General features: G+C 38.3%; 1 protein-coding gene across 2 annotated transcripts in view; it reads right to left on the bottom strand.

Annotated features, from left to right (window-relative positions):
* The window catches only part of abcd4 (ATP-binding cassette, sub-family D (ALD), member 4), a 32,951-nt gene extending 25,696 nt beyond the window's left edge, over window positions 1–7,255 (bottom strand). Inside the window, exons 1-4 of one of the 2 annotated variants that reach the window (XM_039741694.1) lie at window positions 6,648–7,255; window positions 6,154–6,272; window positions 4,595–4,722; window positions 2,844–2,983 (exon numbers count right to left, since the gene is read on the bottom strand). In XM_039741694.1, the coding sequence (XP_039597628.1) occupies window positions 2,844–2,983; window positions 4,595–4,722; window positions 6,154–6,272; window positions 6,648–6,676 (416 nt within the window). In that variant the 5' untranslated portion in view covers window positions 6,677–7,255. The remainder of the gene's footprint in view (window positions 1–2,843; window positions 2,984–4,594; window positions 4,723–6,153; window positions 6,273–6,647) is intronic. The other variant, XM_039741693.1, reaches the window with a different exon arrangement.
* Between the last annotated feature and the right edge of the window lie 6,825 nt (window positions 7,256–14,080).

Here is a 14,080-nt window from a genome sequence, read left to right as displayed (position 1 = left end):
TAAAGGACAAGTATTGCTTTTACAAAAGTTTTAAAGTAAAAGTGAAAATAATGCATATGTAACAATTCTCATGAAAATAATCTCTGTAAATTGTATATCCGGTAGACCAAACCTGGGGGTGGGAAAGCGAAGTGAGCAGGGGGCAGGGCTCCCTAGTTTAATAAAATGTACTAGTCTCTTAATCAGGAAAAGTTCACAATCTATAATGTAAAATTTTCACAAAAATCTCACAGGGACAGGATTTTTTTTGTTGATCTGTTACACATGTGAAAGCAAGAAGAAGACTACTCTGTTTCAGGTCCTTTGAATGCTGCGTATCAGCCAACTTAAAAAAATGCATGGTTCCTGCAGCTTCAGGACAAAATTAGTTAAATGAATATATATGTGTTACTTCAATTGCAGTATACAGCCATGTAAATATTTAAGAGCTCATCTGCACTTATAAACTTGGCCCAAAAGATGTAGGTTTTTTCAAATAAATAAATACAGTACATTAATATTTCAAATAACTTAATATAAAAGAATTAACAATATGATATCATGTAGCTCCAGACACTACCCTCATTTAGGATGTGGATGAGATGTGGAAAGAAGCTCCTCCTCAGTCTCTCTGAACTGGTCTTTAGGCAGCAGTAGCGTTTTCCTGACCACAGTTGTCGTTGGGTGACTGGTATCCATGATTATTTTCTTTGCCCTGGTCCCACAATGCTTTGTACAGATGTCTTTGAAGTTTTAAAGGCCACACTGTGATGTATCCAGCTGACTGCACCACTGTCTGCAGAGCCCTACAGTCCTGATGTATGTTGTACCCACACCAAGCAGTAATACTTCCTTTCAGGATACTGTTAATGAGGGGTACGTATAAGTTCTTTAGAAATTGGGAGGATAAGTCAAAAATCCCAGCTTCTATAAAAAGCTAAATTTCCACTTAAGACAAAAAGTGTTATCCATGCATCTAAGCAGTAGAGTCGATTCTCAATTTAGCCCTTTTCTAAGAAACTATTAAAAAATTTTAAATGCAGGATTAGTTGACCATTTAAAGTAGTATTGTTTAATTTTTTAAATAAATACACAGAACACTGATTACAAGGAAAATATGTCACTGCTTTTGTAGCAGTGTATTACTATACATTATTTAAATAAGCATCAAAATCTTTAATGTAATTAAATTTTAGGAATAATTAACTATAGTAGTAGTTAATAGCCTTGGAGTTAAACCTTAATGCATATTATAGCCCACCCCAAAACCTACTGTTCCCATTTACCTGCAGACTTAATCTTACATAGGCAGAATTAAATTTCTTCAACCGAAACAAAACATAGCTCTAGAACCTTCTAAATCCATCTTAGGGTTTTTGGGCCAAAGGTTAAAAAAAAAAAAAACTAATTCCTTCTTTGGTTGAGCATGTCTGGCCATGGCCATTATTAGAGTATGTGAACATTATGGATATCAGGTGAAGGTGGCACTCAATAGTAAATATAGGGTGACATGATTTTCAAAGTCCCAAACCTGGACAATTTTGTAACGTGTATGTCCACACATAAAGCCCATCCTAATTTTTTAATGTGTGCTTTATCTCATCATCATCAGAAATGATCAGGAAAATGGGAAGGAAAAAAAAAAATCACATTTCTTCAAATTAACACATATGATGGCACACAATATCTGATGTTGAACCAAATACATGGAACTCAGTTATTGTCTGGTTCTTGATCCTCATCGTGATGCTGTTCAGATTTAATGCAAGTTCCTAATCAGTCTTCACCCTTTGGGAGTTTTGACTTTGCCATTATATGACATTAAAGGACAGGGGCTAGGATATGTGCTGTTCTAAATATATTGTGAGGATGTTTGTTTTGGCAGAGCAATGCTTTATTGGATGGAAAGCCCAGTTAAAACAGTGACATTTTGATATTCTTCACTTATTTATAGGGACGTACAGTCTGAAATCAGGACTGTCCCTGTCACCGCAACATCTGGGCATCCTTGTAAAATTATACTGACAGTGATATAGTGAATTATTGCAATCTGCAGATAATGGTGCTGCAAAGCTTAGGTTAGTGTAAGGTTAATACTGAGTAAATGTTTATTTACTTTTGTGCATAACATCACAGTGTAAACCATTCATAGCTAGATTTTTGTTTTCCCTAATTGCATTTTAATACTTTTATAGCTAGGAAGATCATTTAAATTAGCTGTTACATCTTAAAGCATCAGAAGGACTGAGGTACCGATACACTTGTTCCCTTTGCTTGTGCTCAAGCAGCTGTGATGACTTGATAAAGCAGAAACAGTTTGTTGATAAAGAGGTTTCTGCCTGCACCTCACTGGAGTTGTAGACAGAGGACTGCAATCCTATGTGCACTAACGCTGTCAGTGACAGGGAATGAAGTTCTACCCATACATGCAGTCTGCTGGTGTTTCGTTAACTTGTATTGTAATGTTGAAAAATTGGAAGGTCTACAAAAAATGCAAGCTGATGTAACCCCTTTCAAGATAAAAATTAAAACAGTAAACTAGTTTGTTGTTGACATCGAACAGAATGTTTCTTCATATTTAACATAAATAAGTTTGCAGATTCGCCAGTGCTTGTTAATGGGAGATTTTGAAATTTTAAAACTATGTACAGTGCGATCTGTTCAAGATATCTCAACAAACAGTCACAACAAATTTACTTGCAAAATAAGAGTGCCAGATTTCAACAAAATTTGTCCACGGGCACAGTTATTTCAAGCGAACAGACAGACATCGCTATCACAATATGTGCTTCATACACAATATGCGAATGTACCTAAAAGAGAACATTTCTTTTGTGATACATTCTTGAAAGTTTTAAACTTACGGGTTATCAATGTCTTTGTGCAGAACATTGAGTGTGTAGTAAACTCGATCCTGAAAATAATGCCGATGAAGACATTCGGTTAGACTCTTCCGCCAGCTGACATACATCAGATTGGAAATGTACTGATCCATGCTTTTGAGCTAGGAAGACAAGTATTGACTGTTAGAAAACAAACAAAGTGGTGTACAGAGTACATAGAAACAGGAGCTGTTTGAGAGCTTGGTGCTTGGACTGATCAGTCTGAAATGAATCATAAAGCATCAAAAGCAGAACAAAACAAATCTCTACAGAGAATTTTCAAAACAGGTAATCTCAGGACAGCACATACTGTACTTGGGTGCAACAATAACAATGGCACTAAATGTTGTTTACTTTTTGTTGCAATCTGCAAGTTCGGCCAGAAAATTGTATTCTCTCAAGCTGGTGAGATATAATAAAGGGATTAAAAAGAAAAAAATATAAATTTAATCTCTAATGTATGCTGAAATGAATGAATACACAAAGTTAACACACAAGTAAAAAAAAAGCTAGACCACTCATCCATTTAATTGACTCACATTTTCCCATGCAAATCTGTAGACAGTTAAAGCCCATGAGCAATAGCCCAATCCACTGCCCATCACACTCTTGAACATACCAACTCTTGTCCTCCGTCTCATAGTTATTTCACTAATTTGCACATTTTTGAGGAGTAGAAGGAATTTAAATTACCAGGAGAAAACCCACATGAACATGTGGAGAAAGTTCAGATGCCACATAGTGATATGAGGTAGCTGTATGAGTCATTATGCCACTGTGCCATTCAGTAGAACTTGGCACAAATTATAAATGAAGGTTGTGCATTGGTTCAGTGGACAGTAGTACTGACTCATTACTCCAACCCACTTTCAATATGAAGTCTGCAAACTCTCTTGTTTCTGTGTGGGTGTTCTCTCCAAGTGCTCTTTCCTCATCCACAATTCAAAAATGTATAAGCTGGTACTGTAAACTTGCCAAGTGTAAGTGTGGGCTTATGTGTGAGGAGTATGCCCTGTGATAGACTGGCACCTTTCTGGCACCCTGCTGTGATCATGAGCTAGACATTTAACCTGCTTAAACAACAATTAAATAAAAATAAATAAATACTATCTGTAATTGTAAATTGCCTTGGGATGGTATTTACTATAGAATTGTTCTATATAGATACAAGATGAATAGAACTAGGCACCCCAATCATAATTTACTTAAATATTCCACATGGTCTGTATAAATGAAAATCAGAAATAGAGAAGTACTGAAGTTGCACAGGCATCCCTCTACAACAACCTGCAATACAACAAAGACAGCTCATAACAGCTGATCCAAAAGTCATTAAAACATACTTAAAGCAACATGCTTTCAACTTCCATAGAACTGCAACATGCAAATAAGAAACTGTCATCTAAGGTAAAGAGGTGATGAAATTAACTATTTTGCTTCAAATAATCAAATCCCTTTATTATAAGCTTATTGGAATATAGGTATGGAGCTGCTTTGCACAGAAGTGTAAAATGCACTAAAAAAAAAACAAACATGAGGAAGATTCTTTGATGTACTTTCAGTAAAAACTGTTTCCTGATTCATTACAGAATGAAGATTTCTCATGACAAATGCAAGGATTATTTCTGAGAGCTTAAGGCTATGTGCAATCCAAGTCCTAGTTCTACATATTGAATCTAATAGAGTTCTGACATTTGCACATAAAAAGCACTTTTGTTAGACTGCCAACTTACAGTTGAATTCATAAAAATGAGGAGCACAGCAAACAGAGTCAAATTCTTAAATCCAGCAAAATCCTTGTTAGCCAGGACTCCATAAAACTTGCTTGGAATTATTCCCACCTGGTAAATAATCATCTGTTCTAGGAAACAAAAGTAGGGTGATATGTTTAGAGAACTGAGAAAGCAGTTTAAATTTTCCATATTACAGAAAACACCCTGAATCCAATCAAAATACACATAGATCAAACATCTTGCAGATCAGATGCAACAGACTAGTAAACTAAAACTTACAGATGGGGTGGAGCTAGCTACCAAAATGACCAAACTTTCCAGAGAAGTTCCTTTTTTACCCACAGCTTCTGGAAGGTTCTTTTCATGGGGTTGGGCAAAGGATTTTAATAGGAACGCGTCTGAAAACCACCCTGAATAGATGGAATGAGCTGTGGAAACCTACATGCTGGGGAGCATATTCAACATTAGCTGTTCGGTTAGAGGAAGCTAGAAGACTCTGAATGCTGCAAAGAAGTTAAAGAGGACCCTGGAGTCAGGTGAAACCATGTGCTCGAAATTGTAAGGAGTCAGCCACACATCTTCAGATAATGCTTTGGAGTGTAGCCCTATAGCGATACAAATGCTTGTGAAGGTTAGATGACCTGTGACTTGCAGCAGTTTACAGATGTTTGTGTTCTTAATAACATGTGTAAAGATTCTTTTTTTATTTTTGGTGTTTAATAAATATCTACATTTCTGAACAGGTGCTATTCGTATACTCCATCATTGTAAAAAAAGAGATTACACGAACAGCTTGACTAATTTGTAGAGTTTTTATACACAGTGATCATTAATAAGAAAAATTAATAAAATGTCTAATTTCCAAGAGCAAATTGAGGTAAAACACTGTTGATTTAGACAGTGGGGATGTGAGATTTCAAACTAGCTAAAATGGAATAACTTAATTAGCAGTTCTGTGCGTGCAAAAAGTGAGTAATGAATACATTAATGTTTAAAAAAATCTTTTTCTATGAGCACATAATATATGCATCTTAAAACTTGGAGCTAAGTATTTGAATGAAATTTCTTTCACTATAGCTTTCCTGTTAGTACTACAATAAAATGCCATCTGGTCTAGAATAGTCAGATAGTATGGAGATGTGGAAAAAAAAAAACTGTTAAAGACAGCCCTTAACATGGGCACACTAACAGCATAAAACAAATATTATTATAAGGTTCTATCTGAATGCATTGCTGGACCTTGATTAGAGTCAGAAGTGTGTTGTAGTGTTTGGATACAGCATATAAAGGTGCATAGTAAGGGCACTAATGAAAACATTTTGATACCCTATCTGCTTTCACTTGTCTGACTTCTTAATTCTCTGAATTACTTCTTGAAAAGGTTAACTGCAGTAATCGAGTGACTTAACCTAACACTTCTTAGATCTTAGAAAAACGGTACAATCTTAATTTTGTGCTTTTAAAACTAGTTTTAGGAAAGTATGCCAAGCTGTTAAACAATCAAATAAATGTTAAAAAGTCAACGAAAATGTTTTAAAAGCAACTTCATAAACCCTTACCAGATAAAGTAACAAAGAGGAGAGTTGCAAACATCAGCACATTTTGAGACGTCCATGATGGAAAAAGTATTTTTTGAATGTTGCAAAATCTTCTCAGAAACTGCCTGTCCAGTTTGGGTCTGTAGATCACAGAATACAAAGGTTACACTGTATAATTGAAGAAATCAAAGCGCTGAGAAGTGCATGCACATCACGAATGCACAAATTAACTTCTTATAATTTCAGTATACTGTTACAATTACATAAACACCTACAACACATCACCGAACATGCAGAGAATTCGCATTTTATGGAAAGCCCTATGCTTGCTGGATTTGGCTCCAGACTCCTGCGACCCTCCTCAAGATTAAGCGAGTTGTGAAATAGGGATGACATGTATCCTTCTTAACGTTAGCGAACAGGAAATCCATCGTTTTCCCTTTGTATCCATATACATGAATTATTGGAGAATCCTGCGATTCACAAAATAACCCATCCCGACCAGTACTTCTTACCTTCGGAGTCTTTTGCCCACCGGTGGCATCGTGATCTGCTTGCGCGATGGGGACGTCTGATTATCGCTGCCATAGGAAAGCACATGACAGAGTGCAAGGGTGACACGTCCTAGGGAATAGAAGGCGTGCACGGAACTTGGCCGCACGTGATCACAACAGATGCTATCCGCACAGAAGTGCAAAAACCGCTCACTTTTAATCGTTTGTGAAGTCGGAACTTTTTAGGTCAGCAGAGGACTTGTAAGATGAACTGCCAGCAGTGTCAGGTTTCGGGAGCATGTGTACTGAGGTTTATACCAGCTGTCGCTATTTTAGTACATTCTGTACACTAATTAGTCAGGTTTCTGCAAGGAACAAGTTTCTGTTTGACCGTTTGAAAACCCTTTCTTAGTGCCTATGCGTATCGCTTACAGATTACCCACATGTACAGCACATTTGCAAAAGACAGCGAGGAAAACAGCATTTCACTGCCTCTCCGAGTACTATAATCCGAACAGCAACACCAAAATTATTCCACCAGACTCTCAACAGTATTGTACGTGGGATCGAACTGGCTACAACACAAGGTGCCTGCAACTCTTGTCAGTGCAATTAGTGTTCATCCGCGCGGCGAGCCCGGGGAAGTCACGTGGAACTCACGTGATTACTGAGCAGCGCCATAAACAACTGGGCGGAGCTTAGACACACGTGGTTGCTGCCTGTCGACTGACACCGAAGAATGGTAAAGAGAGGGAGCTTCTGCTGAACCGCGTCTGCCCCCTGCCAGTTAACAGTAAAATCGACTTGTTTTTTTCTAGTCTCCCGTTAATCAAATTTCTGATTCAGCCTTTCCCATCTATTAATTAATCCGTATGTAATTCACCATCTTAACACCGTAACAGTGGAAAAAGTTTTAATTTTCAGTAAGCATTAGAGATGACATACAAAATCTGATATTAAGTTTAACTGTCAGGAGAGAAAGATTACAGATAAGAGGAAACAGCATCACATGGGGTTACGTCGTTATTGGAGTTCTTCAGGGGTCTGTCCTTGAATTATTACTTTTTTCAGATTTATGTTAATAACAGAGATTCCTGTGTAGTTGGTAAACTTAAAATTCGGCAACGACACTCATATTGGAGCAATGGCAGAAGCAGCAAAAATAATACATAACGACCTGGAGAAGCTTCAGAACTGGGCAAACACAAAATGCAGTTTAACTTGAAAAACAAAGTGCTACATGTGGGCAAAAGAAAGTAACCACTGAAAAGGATTTAGGAATTTATGTTGACACAACATGTTCGTTATCTATGCAATGTGCAGAAGCTGTTAAAAAGTAAAAAAATGTTAGATTGAAACTGTTAGATTGAATATGAATAAAGGGACATTATATTCAGACTATATAATGAACTAGTAAGACCACATCTAGAGTACTGTGTACAGTTCTGGTCACTATGCTACAAAAACACATAGCAGCACTTGAAGCTGTGCATTGGGGAGCAACCAGGTGCATCCTAGGATTGAATGGTATCTCCTACTCTGATAGAGAATTAAACCTGTTTAGTTTTGAGCAGAGGACACTGTGTTATAACCTAATGTAGGTTTTAAAAATCCTTGAAGACATTCATAAAGCCAACTCAACAGAATTCTTTTAATTTAAGGTTGAATCCCACTTTCAATGATGCCAGTGGAAATACAAGGGAAATGAGTTTAGGACTGGAGCCAGGATGAACTTGTTTATGCAAGAGTTGTGGAAATCTGGAACAAACTACTGAGATGTGTAGTTGAAGCAGAAACTCTTGACAGCTTAAATAAGTGGTTGGGTGAGATATTAGGACAGCTTAGCTGTTACCTAAACAAACAAGCTTCATAGACTGAATGGTCTCTGCTTGTTTGTCAAACATCTTATGTTCTTCTCATTCTTTTAAGTTCTAAGTGGGTCCATTCAGCAGAATGACCACACTCTTGGATGTTTTTTTCAACATTGATTCTGAAATAGTCTTAAGACTTGGCTGTGTCAGAATCAGAATCACATTTATTGGCCTAGTATGCACATTGTGGATCTCCAGGTTGGCACCGCCACCTCAACCCGACACAGACAAGCGTGGGACACAAGTGCAAGGCACATACATTTTATTTTTTTTTCTTTTCTGTTTCCCACAAATCTAGCACAGTCCAAAGCACAGCACAGTACAAACACAATACTCTTCCTTCTCTTTCTCTTTTCCTCCACTCCTCTGGTCAAGCTTCGGCTTCCTCCTCCCGACTCTGGCTCCTCAAGTAGTGGCTGCTGGCTCCTTTTATACTGCACCCAGAAGTGCTCTAGGTGCTTGATGACCTAGTTTCTGGCAGCACTACCGGGTGTGGTGGAAGAACTGCCCAAAAGGGCTCAGCAGATCCTGCTGCAGCACCCCCTGGTGGCGCCCATGGATCCCAACAGGGCTTCACCAAAGTCCAACTCCCATTTAGCCCTGTGGGAGTCAGAGGCACCGCTACAACCCAGGGGGGCTGCCATCTGGCGTCCCGGGGGAGGTAACATTCTGGCCACACTTGCTTCCCTGGTCCTCCCAGTGTGGAGGTATCCCGGCCAAGCAAGGGTCCTGGCTGCCTGGTACAACACATACAAGGAATTTGGCTCAGTTTTTTTGATAGATAGATAGATACTTTATTAATCCCAAGAGGAAATTCACATACTCCAACAGCAGCATACTGATAAAAAACAATATTAAGTTGAAGAGTGATAAAAATGCAGGTAAAACAGACAATAACTTTGTATAATGTTAATGTTTACCCTCCCGGGTGAAATTGAAGAGTCACATTGTGTGGGGGAGGAACGATCTGCTCAGTCTGTTAGTGGAGCAGGGCAGTGACAGCAGTCTGTCGCTGAAGGTGCTCCTCTGTCTGGAGATGATCCTGTTCAGTGGATGCAGTGGATTATCCATGATTGACAGGAGCCTGCTCAGCGCCCGTCGCTCTGCCACGGATGTCAAACTGTCCAGCTCCGTGCCTAATATAGAGCCTGCCTTCCTCACCAGTTCGCCCAGGCGATAGGCGTCCTTGTTCTTTATGCTGCCTCCCCAGCCTACTACTGCAGAGAAGAGGGCACTCACCACAAACATCTGATAGAACATCTGCAGCATCTTATTGCAGATGTTGAAGGACGCCAGCCTTCTAAGGAAGTATAGTCAGCTCTGTCCTTTCTTACACAGAGCATCAGTATTGGCAGTCCAGTCCAATTTATCATCTAGCTGCACTCCCAGGTATTTATATGTCTGTACCCTCTGCACACAGTCACCTCTGATGATCACGGGGTCCAGGAGGGGCCTGGGCCTCCTAAAATTCACCACCAGCCCCTTGATTTTTCTGGTGTTCAGGTGTAAGTGGTTTGAGTCGCACCATTTAACAAAGTTAAAACAATAGTTACAATACATGAGAGACATATACACAATTTATACATACACGCCTGAGATTAATATAAGATAAACAATACAAATAGGCAAACAAAGTGCAAGGCAGGGCAAGAAATACTGAAATAAATACAGAATTAAGCACAAGCTACAATATATGTAAGAATATTACAAGATATTGGGGCAGGGGTGCACAGACTGAACAAAGACAGCCAAATTAACAGTTTTTGAGTTTGATGGCTTATGGAAAGAAACATTTCTTGCTACAGTTTTCAATGTTCTACTGGTGTTAAAACCCAAAATTAGGCTCTAGCCTTAAATGGAGAATTTTTTTCCCTGTTTTTGTTTGTCAGTGTGCTGCCATTTTCAGGTCCTGAGCACAATGTTTTGGAAAAGCTTCAATACATTTTGGAGTCTTGGATCAATATTAGATAATGTACCTATAGCAACATTGGTTGCAGATTTTAAATAGATATGATCACCCTTAAAAATAAAGGGGCCAGAGCGGTTCTTCAGAGTGATGAGGAGACAAGTTACTAGACCTTTGGGAGAGGAATGTTGTTCCATTCTTGTATGATATAGGATTCTAGCTGCACAACAGTCCTGGGTCTTCTTTGTCATATTTTCGGTTTCATGATTGGCCAAATATTTTCAATTGGTGAAAGGTCTGGACTGCTGACAGGCCAGTTCAGCACCCAGACTCTTCTACTATGAAGCCATGCTGTTGTAATAGATGCAGTATGCGGTTTGGCATTGTCTTGCCATATACACAATTGATACATACACGCATGTGATTAATATAAGACAAACAATACAAATAAGCAAACAAAGTGCAAGGTATGGCAAGAAATACTGAAATAAATATCGAATTAAGCACAAGCTACAATATATGTAAGAATACTGCAAGATATTGGGGGAGCGCACAGACTGAGCAAGAACAGCCAAATTAACAATTTTTGAGCTTGATGGCTTGTGGAAAGAAACATTTCTTATATCTGCTTATTTTGACATAGCTTAATCTATAACATCTGGCATATGGACGATGTGGCCTGAATGTGAGGGGTGGATGAAGATTTTCCCTGCCTGCTTTGTGACTCTAGAATCGTATGGGTCCTAAAAGGTGGGAAGGTTGGTGCCAGTAATCTTTTCACAGACCTGATCATTTGTTGTAGCCTGTTCTTTTCATGTTCAGTTGCTGATCCAAAACACACTTAGAACAGTCTCGATGATTGCTGTGTAGAACTGAATATATCTGGCCTATTTCCTCTCCTGATTTCAAGTTCACAGCTGCTGATGCATTTCCTTCTGTTTAGTCAGTCTTGTGGCAAGTTTAAAACTTGTGAAATGGCTGAGCAATTTTTGTGTAGCCCCTCATAACACTGTAGCCTATTTGAAAAAGTAAAGGCTGCTTTAAACATGTGCTGCATTTTACTCAATATAGTATTCATAAAGGTATAGAAGTGAATATGGCATATTTTAAAGAGCAGCACGAAGATAAGTTGTTCAGATTTTCAACAGAGTGTAATTGCAGACTGCAGTAACTATGATGTCAGTCATGTAATGCCGCATCATCATAAAACACCCTCTGGGTCAAGCACGAAATGCTCATCGCATGCCCAGTTACATTAAGGTTAAGATTAGGGTTGTGGGAGGGCATTTTGAGACTGACATTGTGGGCATTACCTGACCTATGTCATAGGTATTGCAGGCTGCAGTTAGACCTATCTCAAAATTTTTGAGAAGTACAGTAAAAGTGGCAATAAATGCAAACTGCCAAAACATATATTTTAAACAATAGATGATATAGTGTAATACAGGAATAAGACAGATGTAGATTTAGCTGTTTATTTTGCTTAATACTGAAAATATTCATATTAGGTCCTGGATCAGCTATAATCTGCAAACAGAACTGGTGATTCCCATTCTTCAAGTTTATGCTTCAAGTTTATTACGACACTTAGCTTTGATATTTTTGCCTACCTGCCTTTCTAAAGAATTTCAGAAACTGCTAAAACCGCAACTTTTTAATTTTAACATTAATTTTAAAAACTGCTAAAAGCACAACTTTTTAATTTTACCATTTTAAAATTCATTGATTTGCTATTGTGAAAAGTTTAAATATAATATTGCGTTATTAAATACTAATTCTGGATGGGGTCCCCTTTTCCTCTTTAAACAGCCTCAGTTCTTTGTGGCATGGATTCCACAAGATGTTGGAAACATTTCTTTGAGATTCTGATTCATGTTTGCATGATTACATCACTCACTGTCTGCTGCTCAATCAGCTCCACATTCATGCCACGAGTATCTGGTTCTACCACATCCCAAAGGCTTTCTTTTGGATTCAGATCCAGTAACTGTAAAGGCCACAGAAGAACACTGACCTCATTGTCATGTTCATGAAAGCAGATTGAAACTACTTTTGCTTTGTAACATGATTATTATCATGCTGAAAGTAGCCATTAGAAGGTGGGTATATTATGGTCATGAACGGACACACGTGGTCAGTAGTAATACTCAAAAAAAGGTGTGGCATTCAAATGCTGATTGCTTGGTATTAATGGGCACAGAGTGTGCCAAGAAAACATTCCCCACTCCAATAGAACACCATCACCAGCCTGGACTATTGACACAAGACAGGTTGTGTTATTTCCAGAAGGCACAAGTCTTCCCAGGTTGACTGGAAGACAAAGACAATAGCTAGAAAAACTGTAGAGAGGATCAGAACAAGGAGAACAATTATCAGTAATCTAAAACAAGAATCACGAGTCAAAATCAAAGTCAGAAGGAGTGCAGAGAATTCAAAAATTAAACAAAGAAATTTTTTCAAAAAAGGTTTTAAGGGATTTGAAATATGTGCAGTCATGACCTCTAAGGACACGCCCACTCCAGGACGGTACTAGCAATGGGAATCAGCAATAGTGCCGCCTGAATGACTGCAATATAATGGCCCAAATCACAAACCAAAATTAAAACTACATATTTTGTGAACAAATGAACCTCCCTCACCTCATGACCTGTGCCCTTGGCAAATACTTAATTCGCCTTAATGGTGACACCGGCCCTGAGTGGATCCAGTGTGGTCTCTTGCTGTTGTAGCCCATTCACATCACAGTTTTATGTGTTGTGCATTTTGAGATGTTTTCTTGCTCACCATAGTTGTACTGAGTGATTATCTGAGTTACTGTAGCTTTTCTTTCGGCTTAAACCGGTTTGGCCATTCTTCTCTGACTATTCTAATGAACAAGGCATTTCTGTCCACAGAACGCACACTCACTGGGCGTTGTTCGCTTTTTTGCAAAACTCTGAATAAACTCTAGACCATATTTTGTAAGAAAATCCCCGGAGATCAGCAGTTACAGAAATACTGAAACCAGTCCATCTGATACCCACAATGATGCCACAATTAATCTCACGTCACATTTTTTCTTCATTCTTGTGTCTGATTTGAACAATAACTGATGCTCCTGACTTATATCTGCACAGCTGGCATATGATAGGCTGATTAGATAATTTCATGGATAAGCAGATGCTAAAGTGTTCCTAAAAACTGCTCAGTGAGTGTATGTTTTTGATTTGGATTTATTCACAATGATGGACATGGTTGCATTTTACAGAGTATAACTCTGACGGTTTTAATTATTGCTTTTTCCTGTTACTAAGCACCACTTCCTTTTGAATTCTCTTCCTGCTATCCTGTAGTGGCACACTGCCTCACTCTAACATGGCCAAAGTACTCCATTGTCAACCTTACATTGAGGAGGGATGCGGATGCTACAACTGTTAATGAGACAAACTGCATCATATCTTCAAGAAATGTGCATCATGACCGTGATGAATTTGTCTCTTTTATTTTACTGTAGAAGGTATGGTTTATTTTCACTAGCATTGAAAATAATTGATTATTATTAGAGTGTATGTTTTTCTCTCCTCCATTGCCATTTGACCACAGCATACAGTATATATCCATATTTTATCTATCTATCTATCTATCTATCTATCTATCTATCTATCTATCTATCTATCTATCTATCTATCTATCTATCT

This window comes from Polypterus senegalus, chromosome 18 (genome assembly GCF_016835505.1).
Source record: "Polypterus senegalus isolate Bchr_013 chromosome 18, ASM1683550v1, whole genome shotgun sequence".
Taxonomy (NCBI): Eukaryota; Metazoa; Chordata; class Cladistia; order Polypteriformes; family Polypteridae; genus Polypterus; species Polypterus senegalus.
Note: the sequence above shows the minus strand (reverse complement) of the source record. Positions and strands in the feature narration are given on the sequence as shown.